General features: G+C 41.0%; 3 protein-coding genes across 4 annotated transcripts in view; 2 read left to right on the top strand and 1 right to left on the bottom strand.

Annotated features, from left to right (window-relative positions):
• The window catches only part of usp44 (ubiquitin specific peptidase 44), a 15,315-nt gene extending 10,096 nt beyond the window's left edge, over nucleotides 1–5,219 (top strand). The window contains exons 3-6 of the mRNA XM_085376151.1: nucleotides 1,169–1,367; nucleotides 2,601–2,709; nucleotides 2,903–3,153; nucleotides 4,012–5,219. Coding sequence (XP_085232277.1) covers nucleotides 1,169–1,367; nucleotides 2,601–2,709; nucleotides 2,903–3,153; nucleotides 4,012–4,136 — 684 coding nt within the window. The 3' untranslated portion in view covers nucleotides 4,137–5,219. The remainder of the gene's footprint in view (nucleotides 1–1,168; nucleotides 1,368–2,600; nucleotides 2,710–2,902; nucleotides 3,154–4,011) is intronic.
• LOC146615035 (tetraspanin-9) overlaps nucleotides 1–10,438 on the top strand; it is a 100,135-nt gene extending 89,697 nt beyond the window's left edge. Inside the window, exon 10 of the transcript XR_014907000.1 lies at nucleotides 10,300–10,438. The gene's annotated coding sequence lies outside the window, so the exon portion shown is untranslated. The remainder of the gene's footprint in view (nucleotides 1–10,299) is intronic.
• LOC146615034 (methionine aminopeptidase 2-like) lies at nucleotides 6,801–15,962 on the bottom strand. 2 transcript variants are annotated; one of them, XM_085376152.1, is made up of 11 exons: nucleotides 15,767–15,934; nucleotides 11,842–11,943; nucleotides 11,668–11,745; nucleotides 11,459–11,561; nucleotides 9,518–9,679; nucleotides 9,235–9,416; nucleotides 9,038–9,132; nucleotides 8,858–8,954; nucleotides 8,071–8,174; nucleotides 7,776–7,891; nucleotides 6,801–7,693 (listed from the first exon to the last, which is right to left on the bottom strand). In XM_085376152.1, the coding sequence occupies exons 1-11, from the start codon at nucleotides 15,921–15,923 to the stop codon at nucleotides 7,441–7,443; spliced, it is 1,449 nt and encodes a 482-aa protein (XP_085232278.1). In that variant the 5' UTR covers nucleotides 15,924–15,934; the 3' UTR covers nucleotides 6,801–7,440. The 2 variants fall into 2 exon arrangements, with proteins under 2 accessions (XP_085232278.1, XP_085232280.1); XM_085376154.1 differs by having other exon boundaries at nucleotides 6,802–7,693; nucleotides 11,668–11,730; nucleotides 15,767–15,962.
• Nucleotides 15,963–17,318: the final 1,356 nt, after the last annotated feature.

Here is a 17,318-nt window from a genome sequence, read left to right as displayed (position 1 = left end):
CGCGTTTGAATTTGCGCTTGTTTTTTGCTTTCACTTTGCAATCGTGCAAACTGTGTATAGAGAGCGACAGTACTGATCTGTGAGTGATGATAATTTGTGCACCAATTCCTCTGACATCGTCTTATTAATCGTTAGCTTACTATGCAAACATGACAAGTGAAATCTCCCGCAGCTTAAACATGTGAGAGGTTGATCGCGCAGAGAATCGCTGAGCTTATGTGAGTGCGTGTGTAAAAGCATTTCAGTTCTGCTGAGCCAAATAAGACAGGTCAGGGTGAAGAAGTGACAGCCAAAGAAAAGCTTACCACAAAACGGAGAAGTTATGACAAATCAGACTATAAGGCAAAAAGAAAGTGCAGCTTTATGGTTTCATGGACAAAAGAATTTCTGTGGCTGCAATATGACGAGCTAAATAACCAGGGCTGCACATAAGTGTGTGTGTGTGTGTATATATATATATATATATATATATATATATATATATATATATATATATATATATATATATATATATATATATATATATATAACAATTCTGTAACTGTAACTTCGGTCGTTGCTGTGCTTTTTTTGGAAGTCAAATTTCCCAGAGGAACCCACCCGAGGGATTAATAAAGTTCTATCTTATCTTATCTTAAGTGGTCCGCAGGTGCGCATTCGCTGTCAAAATAAAAAACGCGCACAAGGGTTAGGGTTAAATTTAAAAACTGTACTTTTGAGTTAAAATATATATTTATAATTTTAATAAATGACAAATTAAAAAGGCATGAACATTTTTTTTTGTATCGAAAAAATATCGAACCGTGACACCAAAGTATCGAACCGAACCGTGAATTTTGTGTATCGTTGCACCCCTAATATATATATATATATATATATATATATATATATATATATATATATATATATATATATATATATTCATTCATTCATTCTATTGTTTTAACTTATTTTCTGTACAGCACTTTGTTCCTGTGCTGGGTATTTTAAAGTGCTTTATAAATAAAATTGGATTGGATTGGAAAGTGGGTCAGTGGATGTTGTGAAAAGCCCCACATTTGTATTTAATTTCTATGTATTCCCAGTCACATGTAGAAATAGAGATATTCCTTCTGACGTCTCCTGTGTTGTTTGCTTATTTCTTACTCTTTCTCGCCTTTCCATGCAGGTGACGTGCCTGGCCTGCGACCATCGCTCCAACACTGTGGAGCCTTTCTGGGATCTGTCGCTGGAGTTCCCGGAGCGATATCACAATAATAGCCGGGAGTCGGCCGCTCAGGCTTCGTGCCATTTGACGGAAATGCTAGCCAAGTTTACAGAGACCGAAGCTCTGGAGGGAAACATCTACGCCTGTGACCAGTGTAACTGTGAGTGAGACGAGCCACACAGTTTTTTTTTTTTACTTTAAACTCAAGATATTTACAGTTTTCACCTATAAAACATGCTGAAAAAAGAGGGGATACAAACTAAACGATAACTAAGCCTGTAAAAGTATCACTCAGTAACTAAAACGTGCTTTATGGTAGAACTAAGTTTGTGGTATAACATTGTTAATGAAAACTGAAGGATCCCTCTCGGACTCACAAGACGAGACAGATGAAAAACAGCTGTGTCCAAACTCACAGAGGGAAGATGTTTTTGGACATTTGATCAACCTAAAGACAGAGAAATTCAAGAGGGAATAAAAAAAAAAAAAAAAACAAGGCTAAAAGGACAGATCGGTGGCTGGATAAGTAGAAGAAAGGCACTCCATGGCCAGGCGCCTATATAATCTATGGACCAGATGTAAAGTAAAAACTTGGGTCACAACCTTAATTTCTATGAAGGCCTGAACATTTAAAACTACTGAAAGTGGTCCCTGTTACCACAGTGTGTGTTTGTTGTACTGTAAAAGTATTATTTTTCTATTTTTTTTCTATTGTTCCCACTTCCTTTTCCCTGTGATATGCTCCCTTCTAAAATTAAAAAAGTCCAACAACCACCGATAGCAACCAAATTGCACCTTTTAGTCACATCTGTGACACTGAAACAACAAATGGAAGCATTTTGGTGACTATAAAACATGTTACCAGCGTTTCATTACGTTGATGCCGTGCTTTTCGCTGCCGTGCGGTGTAAGTGCCGTGCAGCACTCACACCGCTTAGCTGAAATCCAAGCAAACTTCCAATTCCCTACTATCACAGTGAGGGTAAGATGGGTAAAATGATTGGCTGCAGTCTTGACTGACTCAAATGTTGAAAGCCTGTAAGTGCCTGTCGTGAAAACAAAACAGGACATGGTGGGGACATTCCGGTTTGTAGGCAGCAGCTAATAAAAAATAAACATACCCAACAACGGTATCCAGGAAATCAAGGACATGTTTTCACACTTCTAAATGAAAGCATTTAGAAGTGTGGTTCCTTCAGGACTAAACTAACACAAATACCTGCACTGCTTCTCAGATCTACTCTAAAATGTTCATGTAAAATGGCGCCTTTATCGCTCTGCAGCAGTTTACATAATCACAGGGTCACGTGACCGCTTTAAAGCTGCGTCGACGCTCACAAAAAGTGATCTTTGTGCTGTGTGTCAGCTCTTTCCTCTCTCCACGTGTGTGCAGCTGCCAGAAGACGGGCCTCATCCAAGCCAGTCATTCTGACCGAAGCACAGAAGCAGCTGATGGTCCATAAACTGCCTCAGGTCCTAAGGCTGCACCTCAAACGCTTCAGGTGAGGAGACGTTAACGCCTGTGGAGTTGATTGGATTAATATAACCGTGTCTTAAGTGTTAACTCAAATTTTCACTTTATTATACATGGATGTGACTTCTAGAGACGAGACTCTAGTAAGAACACTAATAACCTTCAGCTGTTCTTAGAAGATCACCCCTCAGCTTTTTCTCTGCCTTCTGATTGGTCCTCAGGTGGTCTGGGAGAAATCACCGGGAAAAGATTGGAGTCCACGTCAGCTTCGACCAGCTCCTCAACATGGAGCCCTACTGCTGCCGAGAGCCCTCACCCAAAGCCATGCCCTACTCCAGTCCCAGCAGCCCCAGCGCCGCTGGCTCGCCCCGCTCAAAGCACTTCTTTTACGAGCTCTCGGCCGTGGTGATGCATCATGGGAAGGGCTTTGGCTCTGGCCACTACACTTCCTACTGCTACAACACAGAAGGAGGTGAGTCATTTTCTTTACTTCTTTCTCTGTGTTTGGGTTTAAGCAGGGAAGTGTACACAGCAGTGAATGCCCCGGTCACAGGAGGATTAATGCTGTGGGAACTGTTCCCTTCATCCTCTCAAAATGTCCACATTAAAGTCCAGAGGTTCCTCTGCCACAGTGAAATGCCACTGAAAGGATTCTCATGAGATCCATGCTCAGGATGAATTTTATCTTGTCAGAACGAAACGTGGAGTCATCGTCGCCGAAAGAGTCAAACTAACGCCTCATATTCCTGCAGAAATGATGACGTTCCCTCCTCGGCCCTCTCAGCTGTATTTGCAGGTTATTAATAGGACACGAGGAAGCTTTCAGGACTATTGTTCCAATTTTACCACCTGATTCATTCACTGCTGCATGTGAATAAGGTTAAATGTAGTTTAGTTTCTTTCCTGCTGATATTTATATACATGAACTTCTGTGTACGCTGAGATTATGGTTAGGCTAAGTTAATCTTTGTTTTCAGTAACTGGCACAAGGCTTTTTGCTAAATTAAACTTCAGGTATTTTATTTTATTAAACTTAAAATTAGATTTTAAGTTTTTAAGATATTACCAGGTTGTGTTGATCTTAATTTTCCCAACATCTTGTCATGTTGAGTATTCAGGATGTGATTTTGATACCAGTTCTACAGAGTAAAAAACAAATATGTGCTCCATGGGGTTAAAAGTAGAATTTGAGTGCTTTTCCAGTTGTTTAGCCAGTGTCCAAGTATGTGGCTCTGTGGGAGCGGGATCTCAAAAACCAACCCCAGTAAACAAACGTGTTGTTCCAAACACATCTGCTCATCTGGGTAACTCGTCCCTCCTCTTCCTCCAGGCTTCTGGGTTCACTGTAATGACTCTAAGCTGAACGTGTGCTCGGTGGATGAGGTCTGCCGCGCTCAGGCCTACATCCTCTTCTACACGCAGCGAGTATCTCAGGACAGAGACCGGCCGCTATAGGACTACACCCCTCTGTGAACCCCGCTGCCACCTCCCCAGCAGCCCGACTACTCAGCGAGGTGACATCAGCACAGCCCCACCTATCGGTCTTTCTCTTCCCTCTTTCTTTGGGCATTTTGTATCTGGGAGGTTGGGTCTTTTTAGTCTATTTTTCTATTAAAAAAACAAAACAAAAAGGAGGTGAGAGAGAAAGGACTCGTTTGTAAAGTTGGGTTCTGCTTTGTGAACTTGTTGTATATTGTGTTTATATGTAGGTATTTTTTTTTTTTAAAAGATTATGTTTGTGATTCATGTACAGTTGTATTTTATAAAGAAGAGAGCGTCAGCCAAGGTGTCTGTGTCAAGCAGCCAGTAGACTTTGGTCAGGCATGACTACATACTCTACAGCAGGGGTGCCCAATCCCAGTCCTCGAGATCTACTATCCTGCAGCTTTTAGATGCATCCCTACTCCAACACAGCTGAATCAAATGGTTTGATTACCTCTTCAGCATGCCATCAAGTTTGGCAAAGGCCTGATAACAAGCCATTCAGTTGATTCAGGTGTGTCAGAAGAAGGATGCGTCTAAAAGCTGCAGGACGGTAGCTCTCGAGGACTGGGATTGGGCACCCCTGCTCTACAGGTATGTCTGCTTACCTGTGCGCGAGGCTTGTTGATTGTAAATGCTGTGTTTTGGGGTTTTTGTTTGTTTGTTTTGTTTTATAAATCAGCTGAAATGTTTCTCAGTCACTTTAGATAGTCAACACAGAACTGGATGTAGGGTTATAAACTGTCATTCACTCAGTAGAAATGGCCTCCGTGTGTCTGAGACAGGTAAACATTTTCACAGGCGTTCATCCCGATTCCTTGCCAAAAAATGCACTAATGTGTATAGTGCAGGTTTTTAGTGTTGGTTGTTTAAAAATCTGTACACGAGCAATGTTTTTCACTCTGAGGCAGACCTCAAGCCAAAGTATTTGCGGGAAGTATTTGGAAAGCCCTGCTTCTCCTAAACGGTTCAGTATTTTATGGAGTTTTTAATGACAGCTACGAATGAGTGTGACAGGGCCACATTAAGAAGGTTAGATTTAGAAAATAATTTTGAGTGATGTTGAAATATTATTCTAGAAATATAGTTAGAATTTTGAGAATAATTTTGCAATACAAAAACATTTGAGAATAAAGTCTACATTTTGAAAAACATTGGAATAGTTACAAGAATAAAGTTGGATTTGAGAATAATGTCAGAATATGATTAAAGTAACTTAAAAAAATTAAATACCAATCTGAGAATAAAGTCTGTATTCTTTTGAAAGAAAGTCAACATTTTGAGGAAATTAGTCCAAATTATGAGACTAAAGTCCAAACACTATTACTGAGACTACAAAAGAAAGCATTTCTCTTTTAGTACACAAGTTTTGTGATATTAAAGGTGAGGACTATCTTTTCAGGGGGAAAAAATACAAGTAAAATTGAATGAGGCCTACAGCTGTGTTCTACTCGAGAGCTTTATTCCTAAAATCCCAGCTTTATTTTCAGCATGCTAAGTTGTAAATCTACATTTTCTTACTTAATGTGGTTTTTGGTTTAATATTTTTTTTATTTGGCTCAGTGCTGCCCCCTGTCTGCCTCAGAATGTAACTGCATAACCGTAAACCATCCCTGACTAGGCAGATAACTGCTGTACTTGAAAAGTGCCCTTTAACAAAATAATCTATTTTTATAGTTCATATCAATTCAGCAAAGTGGGAGTCCCACACAGACCAGCATTTAGATTATGAATGTACTTTTTATACAATTCTCAGAGATTTTACAAAGGAGGCCATCGACTGTTTTAAACGTTTTATACAACCACTTTGTTCCGATTGTTGAAAACCACCAGCAGTTAACAGATTTCACTGTTCAATTATCTTCCCTCTGAGCAGAGGGGAGTCGAAGCACACTTTGTGTGGGTTTTTTTTTTTTTTTTTTCCTCTGTCCGCAGTTCTGTTATTTGTTGGCATTTTGGTTACTGCTCCATGGATGCGCCGTGTGTAAATTGATGGAAGTTATACTATGCAAATTATTACCTCAATTTTTTGTTTTTTCTAGAAAAAAAAATTACCTCAATAAATGAGAATATTTTTTCATTTTTCTACAAAAGATGCCCGTCTGTGCTTCGTTATTTACCTTCAATCTACAATGCATGAAAATTCCCCTTATTGAAGGGTATTAGAAGTTTTATTGCCAGTAACAGTCTTCATGCTAAGCTTAAATAAGCCATGTTAACCTTTCTAAGTGGTAGCATCCTACTTACAGGTATAAAACCATTTACCATTTTTATAAAATTAACCGCTGATTAATCAATAAGGTTTAATACCTAATTTCACTAAACCAAGTCTAAAATAAGCATGGCTGAGAAGGTAGCCTAACTTTACCTGATTATTTTTTTTTGTTTGTTTTTTAATGTTAACCACCGTGTGATAGAGTAACGCTATTACCAGTTACTCCTAAGGACACCCCAACATCCCATGAAGTTATGTTTCCCCATCTTGTCTGAGCAAAATAAAGATTTGGGTTTGCAGAACTTTTGGGGGCTTCCTCTGTTGTAGGAACAAAATGCACCGTTTAGGTTTCTTGCACAAAGTCATCAGTAGGGAGCCCACAAATGAGCAAAATTATTTAGTTAATTTTCTTTCTTATAAAAGCATTATCAGGGAGAGTTTGAAAATGAAGCATTTTAATCTGGAACAGAGTGGCAGCAGCCATTTCAAAGAAACTTTACAAATACCAAAGAACCGATAAGCGGAGGGCCATAGTGCAGAGTTCCCTCCTGTTGCAACAGAAGCCAAACATAGAGCTGCAGGTTACCGGTGTCTGTATGAATATCTAACTACAAGACCACCTCTTCCCCAAGCTTTTAAATGTTAGGAACAGTCTGCAAAGACTTTGGGCCATGCCAGCATGCAGGCCTGACCACTTCTTTAAGCCATCAGTGGCCTTGGTGCTTCATTTTAACAGAGCACCAAAGCACCGGAGGCTCAAAGTGGAGAGAAACTCTTTGAAAACTGGGGTTGCACTAAATTCAGCGGCAGCTTAAATGTAATATTTTGCAATATGATAGTCCTGATGGAAACTGGAAAAAACAAAAAGCTCTATCCAAGAGAAAGGTGTGGGCTTGTTTCTTTAGTTGTGGTTGATGGCGGAGCGCTCAGACAGCTGCTTCTCCTTCCCTGAAAGCTGTGCACTGTCAGCGTCTGGCATCCTTCACTTCATCCCCGAGTTCTCCAACAGGTGCTGTGTGGTAGTGAGGGGGCGGGGTCTGGTGGTGCTGGAAGGTAGGGGTGTCAGTAGTCGTCCCCCCGGCTCACCACCTCCTTGCAGGTGGGCCTGAGCAGGATGGTGTGCTCGAACTGAGCGGTGTAGCAGCCCTTGGTGTCGCAGAGCGGGGGGTAGGGGTCCACGATGCCGAGGTCGCACAGGTTCTTCAGGGCCATCAGGTACTTGCTCTCGCCTAGGCGGTCCAGCCAGCGCCGGCAGAACGCCAACGTGCCGAAGTTCTCGTTGATCACGTTCAGCAAGTGCTTCGCTCGCGGCAGCCTGGAGAAGAAAAGGAGTCAGTGAGTTACTGCTAACCAATACGCTCCCTGTCCAGGCGAGCTAAATAAACACAGGCTCTCACCTGATAGGGACGTGGCCGACGTCAAAGTTTTTCATGTAGTGCGAGCACTCCATGTCGTCGTGGACCACGCCTTTACCCGTGCTGCCGAACGTCTCGATGGCGTACACCTCGCCCTCCTGTAGAGCGACACCCGAGTCAACGAAAATAAAATCGTCAGAAGTGAAGCTGAAGGTGCTCTTCAGCTTCTTTTTACAGCGTTTAGTTTTTTTTTACTTTTTAGAAATTCTGATATTGCGTTAGAATCACGTGCAGTGAGTAAGTTGATCAAAATGTGAGGAAACCAGGAAGTACTCGCCTCCATTCTCGTCGCTTCTCCTCCTTTAACGATGGGCACAGTCTTTCCAGCGTGTATCCTGTACTGACCGATGGAATGACCGTTCAGGTTTCGGATGGGCTTCACTGCAACGCAGGGGAAAAAAGACGAAATGTACGTTTTTCCCAGTTTTAAAGTGAAAATATTCAGTTTGTGTACACACCGGCACACAAATATCAGCAGAGGAGAGACTCCGTTGTAGATTTATATCTTAGAATAATGCCCTGAATCTAATTTTTCATGATCGGCATATTCAAAATTTTTGGTTCAATGTCCTTTTTGATGCAACTCTCCACCTTTATCCAGACTTGAGACGCCTTGTGGACACGCCAGTTGTTGTTTTAATAAAATAAGAGTAATTTGTTTAACTCGCTTGCTGACTAGTTGCACACGTCTTTAGTAAGCACTGGGAAATATTTGAAGCTCTTCATGTCAGTTTTTTACAGGAGCTACGCAGAGTTTAAAATAATGTCTGAGCTCTGATTTTGCTGCATTTAGAGTAAAAGGATCACAGAGGGAAAAATATGTGAAGCTCTGTCATGCGAGAACGACCTCAGATCATTTACATGTTGCAGATTTTTGCTCTTTTCTTTATTTTTTTGCTTAAAAAAACAAAATAAACAAAAAATAATTCAGATGAAACAGAAATGCACGAGTCTGTGAACATTACCACACGAGTCATGGTGCACGTGAGGGTGGATTTTCACAGATAGCATAAACTACTGTTTTCTATAAAGTTGAGTATCCTGTAATGACAGTGTGATCTCACCCTGGTATGTTTTGCCATCAAGCTCGACCTCGTAGGACTCCATCACCTCTTGGATTGCCTCTCCGACATCACACAGGCGCACATCGATGCCGGCGTTCTTCAGAGGAGAACAAACATGTTTCAGCTGCAGGATCCACAAACACACACCAACTAAAAACGAGGCGTCCGTTCAGGTCTTACTTTGATTCCGGTATTGGTGGCGTCTTTCACGGCCTCCAAAAGCTTGTCGTACTTTGGGTTAAACGTGACGGTGAAGGCACAGTCAATGATTCTCCCTGCGGGCAGACACCGGAAGAAAGAAGCACACCGGTCAGCATCCAGTGGCTGATGTATTTTTAAACAGCAGTAAAAGAAGCAGAAAGGTTCAGTCGGCGTACCGTTGATGTGAGTGCCAAAGTCGATCTTGCAGACGTCGTCGTACTGGAGGACAGTGGTGTCTCCAGCGTTGGGAGTGTAGTGAGCAGCACAGTGGTTCAGGGAGCAGCCGGTGGGGAAGGCCAGGCCGGCGTTCAGCCCGTTCTCCTTTATCAGCTTACGAGAGCAGTCCTCCAACCGCTCGCTAATCAAAACAGAGAAGGGCATCAGCAGGAAATCCAAATCTTCTCATCTAATTCCAAAACAGCCGCCTCTACGAGCGACAGAAGATAAAAGCAGTCTCACCAGATTTCGATCATGGTCATGCCAGGTTTCAGGAAGCTGCGGACATGCTTCCGGACCTGCCTGTGCGCCTCGGCCGCCTGCCTGAAGTCGTTCCACATCTCCTCGTTAGCTTTATCCAGCACCCGCTTCTCCTCGTTGGTCATGCGTGACACGGCGCTGCGACTGGGAGGTGAAACAAAAACAGCAGCGCAGCACGTTCAAGCATCAAATTTGGATTCAGTTACAGTTTCTAAAGCTAATAAAAACATCTGGAGACCACATTCTTCATGAATATGCACCTGCTGAAACTACTTAGTTGAATGTTTTTGTCTTTACTGGAAAATACAGAGTCTCTCCTCTGTTAAAGACAGAGATGAGTGAGTAATTTTTCAGATCACAAGATTAAAAAGTGTTTCCCAGAAAGAGGAAATAAAGACTGCGATATAAACACTGCACAGTGTGGTCCACAGCTTGCTGCAGGAGCCTCACATGTAAAACCTCTGATGTAATTCAGCCAGAAAACACAGGAACAAGAAGGGAAGGCAATAGAAGTAAAAACAGATTAAATGAAACCTGCACACCTCAGGCACACACTCAGAGGAAACCACTAAAGAAGTCCTTCCATGCTAACTATTGTTACTGTTAGTACCACTCTGAGTGATACTAACAAAAAGAGAATAAGTTAAGATTTTGAAATATTATTCCAGAAATGTAGTTAGAATTTTGAGAATAATTTTGCAATACTATTTCAGGAATAAAATCAAAAATATGCATTGCAGGGAAATCCACGTCTATTCCAAGAGTAAGTTCAATAGGGCTGCCACAAACAATTATTTTGATAGTCGACTAGTCACCGATTATTTTTGCGATTAGTCGACTAATCAGATCATCATCCATTGGACGTACAGCTTATTGCACCAGCAGCATCTGGTCTTATATAACTATCATTAGCTTACAGCTTGAAGTGTTTGTGCTAACTAAAAATAAAGACAAGATGGTAGTTTATTAATTTTTAATGAAATTTGCAGATTGTTTCGGTGAAGTTTAATAAACTCCTTGCTTTCTAAAATATAACAGGACACCGGAGTATATTCTCCAGCGTCTCACACTTCTGATAATCAGCTGTCTGCTTGACAGTTTTAGCTGTGCAAAAACTATAACTTTAATCTCAGCCAAAACGATTTACTCAGGAACAAATAAAATACTAAAGAAAGCCAAACAATAACATTTAAGTTATCTAAGTGACTTATATATATGTTTAACCTGACTAGCAAAAGACGGCGGTGGGTTTGAAAACGATTTGCCGGGAGTCCGGTGTTCTCACGGCTCTAGTTAGCCTTGCCCCCGCCTAGCTAACGAGCTAGTGGGTAACAGACGTCTCCGAAAACGTCGGAGCGCTTTTGAAAATATGTGGTGTCTTGATAAACTGAGCAGATATTTGAGGTTTACACAGCTACATTCTCGCCTGAAAATATGTTAAACGTTTATTTTGTGACCCAGAAAGAATAATAAGAGTAAAGTTAAAACTAACTAGCTGCCGCCATTGTTGACAACTGCGCTGGGCTGCGCTATGAATTCTGGGACACAGCTTCTTCTTCTTCGGGGTTTAACGGCAGCTGGCATCCTTGTACATGCAGTGCTGCCATCTTCTGTTTCAGTCCGTTATTACACTCTTAAATCCTACTACTCATTCCTGCGTCCTTTGTGATCTTACAAAGCTTCAAACGATGCGTCGACTATTAAATTAGTCGTCGACGATTTTAATAGTCGACATAATCGTGACTAGTCGACTAATCGTGGCAGCCCTAAAGTTCAATTCCCAAAATTAACTCAGAAGTTTTGGAAAAAAGTCAAAATATTATTTTGAAAAAACCCACCTGGCATTTTAAAAGCTAAAGAGATTTAAAAGAGAAGTAGAACTTAAGTCGCAAGTGTAGGTGTGTGTGTGTATGCTCGTCTTACCCATCCTGAACGACAGGGTATTCACATTCCTGTCCAATGGGGAAAACTCCGCTTGGGTAGAGCTCACAGATGGACACAGATGGAGGATCAGTCTGACATTTGGCTGTCAAAACACAACAAAGACTCACCAACAGATGTCTTACAGAAACACCTGGCTCTGGTATAAAACACACCGAGTCTGCTTTTCCACTAAAATATCATTAACTCACTTCCTTTCTTCTTCTTTTTCTTCTTCTTCTTCTTTCCTGCAGAGTTCTCTCCATCGTCTCCGTCTGTGTAAGTTAAGACTTTTTAAAAAAAAAAAACAGCTACTAAATCCAATGTTTACATTTGACCTGTCCACACCACCGCAGGTTAAAGTGTTGATGTTTGACTTCAGTCACCTTCCTCGCCCTCCTCTTCCTTCTCTTTGTCCTCTATCGCCTGCTTCTCCAGCTGTTTGGTCACCTCGGCCACTCTGTCCGCCTCCACCTCTGCCTCAGTGCCTGTAAACAGATGCCAGTGACCCAGAAATGAATCGTTACTCACTACTTTTAAAATATACACCTTTAATGGCCTGATAGGGAAGCAATATCAGGGTTAAAACGAAATAAGATGTGAAGGTCTGAGCCACGCTCTCCTGAAATCTCAACACTATAATCCACAAATGAGGAACATCCTTCAAGATAGAGCTGGGCGATATATCGAGTTTTTAAAAAATATCGATATATTTTTATACGAGATATAAGATGTGACCATATCCTTTATATCGATATAGTCTATGTTACGTTATAATTATACTTGTGGAGCCGCAAGTTTGCCTCTCTTTCGTCCACTTTCGTCTTTACGTTACTCGGCCTCGCCTCTCCTTCACTGAACACAACTCCCCCTCCTCCCCCATCGCTTCACCTGCAGGAAGCGACAAGATGGACACGGCAAATCTCCGTTAACGAGTTACTGCGCATTGCCCCGTGCGTGGGGCTGGACGGCGTCAACGTGTTAGCTAGCTAACCACGCTAACGCCATGCAGCCCAGAGGTGCTGCACGGACTAAAATCCTTTCATTCTCTCAAAAGTTGACAGCGCGCCTTATGTATGAATTCTGGTTGTGCTTGATGGCCGCGAACCGATTTTATGTGGAACACGGCGCTCAGCAATCTGTCAAAAAATGTTTGAGTACGACTTTGGTAAGCTACGGAGCTGCACCGCTTGATGGATTGTCGGAGGATTACGGCTGAGCCTCGCGGAGTGATACGTACTGTGCTTCAACGTAATAGTACCCTACTGTGTATAAGGACCATAAATGGCACCAAGAGACGTGGTTGCGAAGCGGATTTCAAACTCCAGGCTGTCAGTCACGCAGTACAAGTTGGGAACAGAGCAGCTGTGAAATCTGTCTTTGTTACTATGCTCAGCGTCTGTTAGTTTACATTTTGACTGCACAATTGTGAGCTCTTTGTTTAGCACAAAAACAACATTGTTTTCTTTTATTTATGGAGCATTATTATTTAATGAATGCTCATAATTTATTTTTGAGTAAATTTTATGTACATCTGCTCTATGTTAATAAAAGTGCCTGTGTGACATCTGGGACACAGCTTTGACTAAGAACTCTCTTTTTGTTCTTACTTTATGGCTTAAAAAAATATATATCGAGATATATATCTTATATCGCCATCCAGCTAAAAAATATCGAGATATGAATTTTGGGTCATATCGCCCAGCCCTACTTCAAGAGATTCAAGATTCTTTATGCGTCACATGCATAGTTATACAAGTATAACACGCAGTGAAATGTAACCTGACACGCTCCTCGACTTGTGCAAAAGGGGGGGGGGGGGGGGAGAGGAAGAACATTATATATTATATACATTAGGCGAATGTGCAGTAGTAGCATTGTATGCAGCAAGCAGGTGAATTCTGTACATTAAGTGAATTAAATAAGAATAGACAATCTGAACATTTTCCTGCAGTTTTTGATGGATTAAAGCTTACATCACTATAAAGTAAACTAATAAAAACAAAAGTAACATTTCAATTTAACTCTCTAAAACACCTTCGGTAATGAGGCAGACCTTAAGGTGTACACTAAGTAATGTGACCACACACCTGAGCTCTCAACTTAGCCCAGCTTAATCCTGCTTTAACACAGTTTTCCCTGTTTGATAAACCTCTACAAAACTGGCTTTTATTAATAGAATTGTTAAATGTTCTGACAGGACCTGTGCCCCTCTTTTCACCTGGGCAAAGATCAGGGCATACACACAAAAAAACGAGGGCAATATTAAACCGCTGAAGGGCATGCTGGGTAATGACAGCGTGAAGGTCTGTTTGTGCTCACCACAGCTCTGCACCATTTACACCAGCAGCACTAAGGGCGCATCACTCGCTGATACAGGAGCCAGCGACTTTTCATTGACACTATGCCACAAATAACCCATCAGCCAGGATTCTCCATGACATCACGGCCAATTAGAAAAGGAGGAAGAGCTTAATGACGCCAGACGGTAGCCAGAGGTGTATGGATCAGAGCTCAAAAATTGAGTGAACAGAGTCTTGCTATCAGTTTGGCTACTGCTGGTCTTGTTGGTTAGCATAAATATTTCTTGGCTTCCAAAGCAACTGCATAAATTTGCAAGGGGGCGGGGGGCTACATGCTGATTCAGAGTTAGTGAAGACAGATACAAGAGCAGAGATGGCCTCAGAGAGGAGACGTGTCTGCTGGTATTCAAATAAAACAAGGCTTGTTTTACTTCATTACTGCCTCAGCTGAGTCTGTGCTGGACCTTCTATGTGGGCGGGGCTCAGTCAGCTCTACCCACACAGTTAAAGATAACCAGGTGAAGAAGAATAAGTACTGTTGTGTTATTGTCCTACTTGAAGGCAGTGTTTTTTGTTTCTTTTCTTTTTTCTCTTAAATAAGAAAAACAGATCAGACACAAAGAAAACTGACACCACTGCCCATTCCCCATAAACTTAAAATATGGCTTTTAAATAAATGTCTTCAATTACACAGTGTATAAAAGCTGTATTTTATTTTGTAATGTTCTGAATGTTATTAACTATCTAATAAGTAAGAAAAATATTTTTAACTGCGGCTAATTTTCAAAATAAACCTTCCTCTGTTCTTTTCTTACATAATAAGTCTGGCAAAGGGAGAATTACGAAACAGGAGAGCTTGGCTGAAGCTCGGCGGGGGGAGGGCGGCAGCAGCAGGGAGGACAGCTCCTGGAAGGACTATCTTCCACCCTAAAGCTGCCCTTCCACGACAGAGGGCACGTTTCCCGTGGGGAGCTCCGCTTAAAGCCCGGTGTCCTCGCTGAGGCCCAAGAGGCACAGCGGTAGCCCAATCTGCACTGATCTGCGCCCGCATGTCCAACGAGTAGGACGTGGAGAAGCTGAAACCACTCAACTGCACTGCTTCCGGTGTAAATTTCAGAATAAGATTAGATTAGATTAGATAGAACTTTATTAATCCCTCGGGTGGGTTCCTCTGGGAAATTCGATTTCCAAAAAAGCACAGCACCGACAGAAGTTACAGAGTTGCAGAATATTATATATATATATATAATATATACACACACACACACACACACACACACACATATATATATATATATATATATATATATATATATATATATATATATATATAAATAAATACAGAGATAATATAAATAAAATATACGAAGGGGATAAATAGAATAAATAGGAATAAAAAATAAAAATACAAGTGAATTGCACATTTCAAGTATTGAGGTCTATTGCACTGTTGACTATTTACAAAAGTATTGTACAGTGAGGTGAAGAGGCACTACAGCTTAGTTGTTCCCCCCTCCTTTGTCCTCCTGTTTCCCCTCCCTCTCCCCTCCAGAGAAGAGTTAAACAGTCTGATGGCGTGTGGGACAAAGGAGGTTTCTGTCACAATGCCTCTATTATGGAAACCAAGAGATGTAAACTAACACTGTCTAAATAATATAGTTAATTCTTCCAATCTTATTCCTAAATCTCATATAACTGACGCATTACAGCTCTTGTAATGCATGGCTCAAGATCTCTTCCTATATGTCAACACATTATCTCACATACTTTATCATGGAAATCAGCATCACAACTTAAATAAAAAATTTCCTAGCAAAAACAAATCACAACTACTTAGCTTTGAAACAATACACGTTGGTGCAATTTAAATATTACATTTATAATTAAAACTTTAACTGTCGGTTTTATTTTGAAGCCGTATGCACATATTTCCGGTTTGGTCGCGGCTAACTCGTCCGTCTAACTAACGTTAGCCTGTTAGCACGAGACTTCACCTGTCGTGGCTCACCTGTCCCCGCAGACTTGTTCTTCTTCTTCTTTTTTCTCTTCTTTTTCGAGGTTTCCTCCGCTGGATCGGCCTCCTCTCGGTCCTCCGCTTCTCCGTTCAGCTCCCGGTTCAGGACCGCTTTCTGCTCTGCTACCCGCTCCGCTATTACGTCCGCCATGATCGCAGGCGCTGCTGGAAGAGGAAGCACAAGGGGTTGTGGGAGTCCTCAGTATGTGTTGCCTTCATGGACACCCGGGATTTTTCTTCTTGTTAATAAAACTAATTACATTAATATTTTATTTGTAAGTACAGAGGAACTATGTTTTACTAAAACAAATACACATATTATCTCAAAATATTTAATTATAATATAATATAATTAAATATACTCACACCTAGTGAGTAATCATATATAATTACTCAATAGTTGAGTCTTTAATTAATTTAGAAACATTTATTTAGTAAACACGATACAAATGGAAATAATAACGTTTTTTATTATATGTTGACCCACGGGCACTCTAAAAACCAGGAATAGGTTTAATCTCCCTGCAATTTCAGTTTAAATAGTACTTTTAGTGTGGTGGCATATGCTTGAATGCTTAAAATTAATTATTAAATGACCACACCCTTAATGCACCACACACTGACTGCCATGTTTGGTGTTTAGCATTTGTTTAGCAGTTAACTTGTCTGCCAGATGAACGAAGGTATGATTTGGAATATTTTTTTATAATGCGCGGAGTTTAAAGACGTTTAGTCAGAAACCGGAGCTCTGTACGCAGCCCCTGAAGGCATCACATAGTAAAACATGCCGAATCAGCTGAAGAGGAGCTTTAACACCTGAGGAACCAACAGATGTGATATACGAATAATTAAAAGGATAACAAACGAGTTTATCACACTAAAGAAGACGAGTTTTTCTTTCTTTTAACACAAAAATATAAAATACTATTTATTTTACAAGTTTAATCCTAATATAAGGACCGGGGAAGTTCCAGAATCCGCCACTAGGTGGCAGTAAACACTACAGTAAACAACCTTTATAAAACAATGTAAACACTATCCGGTTGTTCAGTCTGACGTCACTAGCCGTGTCTGGGTCTAAACTCCGCTGCAGGTCCATATATCAAAAGATCACTGTGGCATTACTGAGAGTTGAAAAACTGTCTAAAGTCTTTCATCTTCAATAAAATGATCAGCGTTCTGCTCTACCAGGTGTAACAATTGAGTTTAACATCCAGGCATCCATGAAAACGGAATTTATGACATTTAACGGAGTTAGAAGTTAGCAGGGAGTTAGCTCGCTAGCTTCTATCTAAATACAATATAGCATGTCCTGACTGTGGGGTTTTGGAAACAAATTAAAACGTACAGCTCTGTTATTACTTCCAGCATAAATGAAGACAGAAAACTAAACAGCAGTAACGTTTGTAGGGTTACTGAAGTTGGGCTAGCTGGTATATAATGATGTGCTGCGTGACCGCTAGCGACACAGCTACGTTAGCATAATATAAACAAGCTAACTTTTTTTTCCACTCGATAAAAGTTACCGTGAGTGTTCTCGGTGGTC

The sequence above is a fragment of the Diplotaxodon limnothrissa genome, linkage group LG17 (assembly GCF_057381915.1).
Source record: "Diplotaxodon limnothrissa isolate DT_005_m linkage group LG17, D_limnothrissa_male_GT1.1, whole genome shotgun sequence".
NCBI classification, from domain to species: Eukaryota; Metazoa; Chordata; class Actinopteri; order Cichliformes; family Cichlidae; genus Diplotaxodon; species Diplotaxodon limnothrissa.
This window is presented reverse-complemented; position numbering and strand designations above follow the sequence as displayed.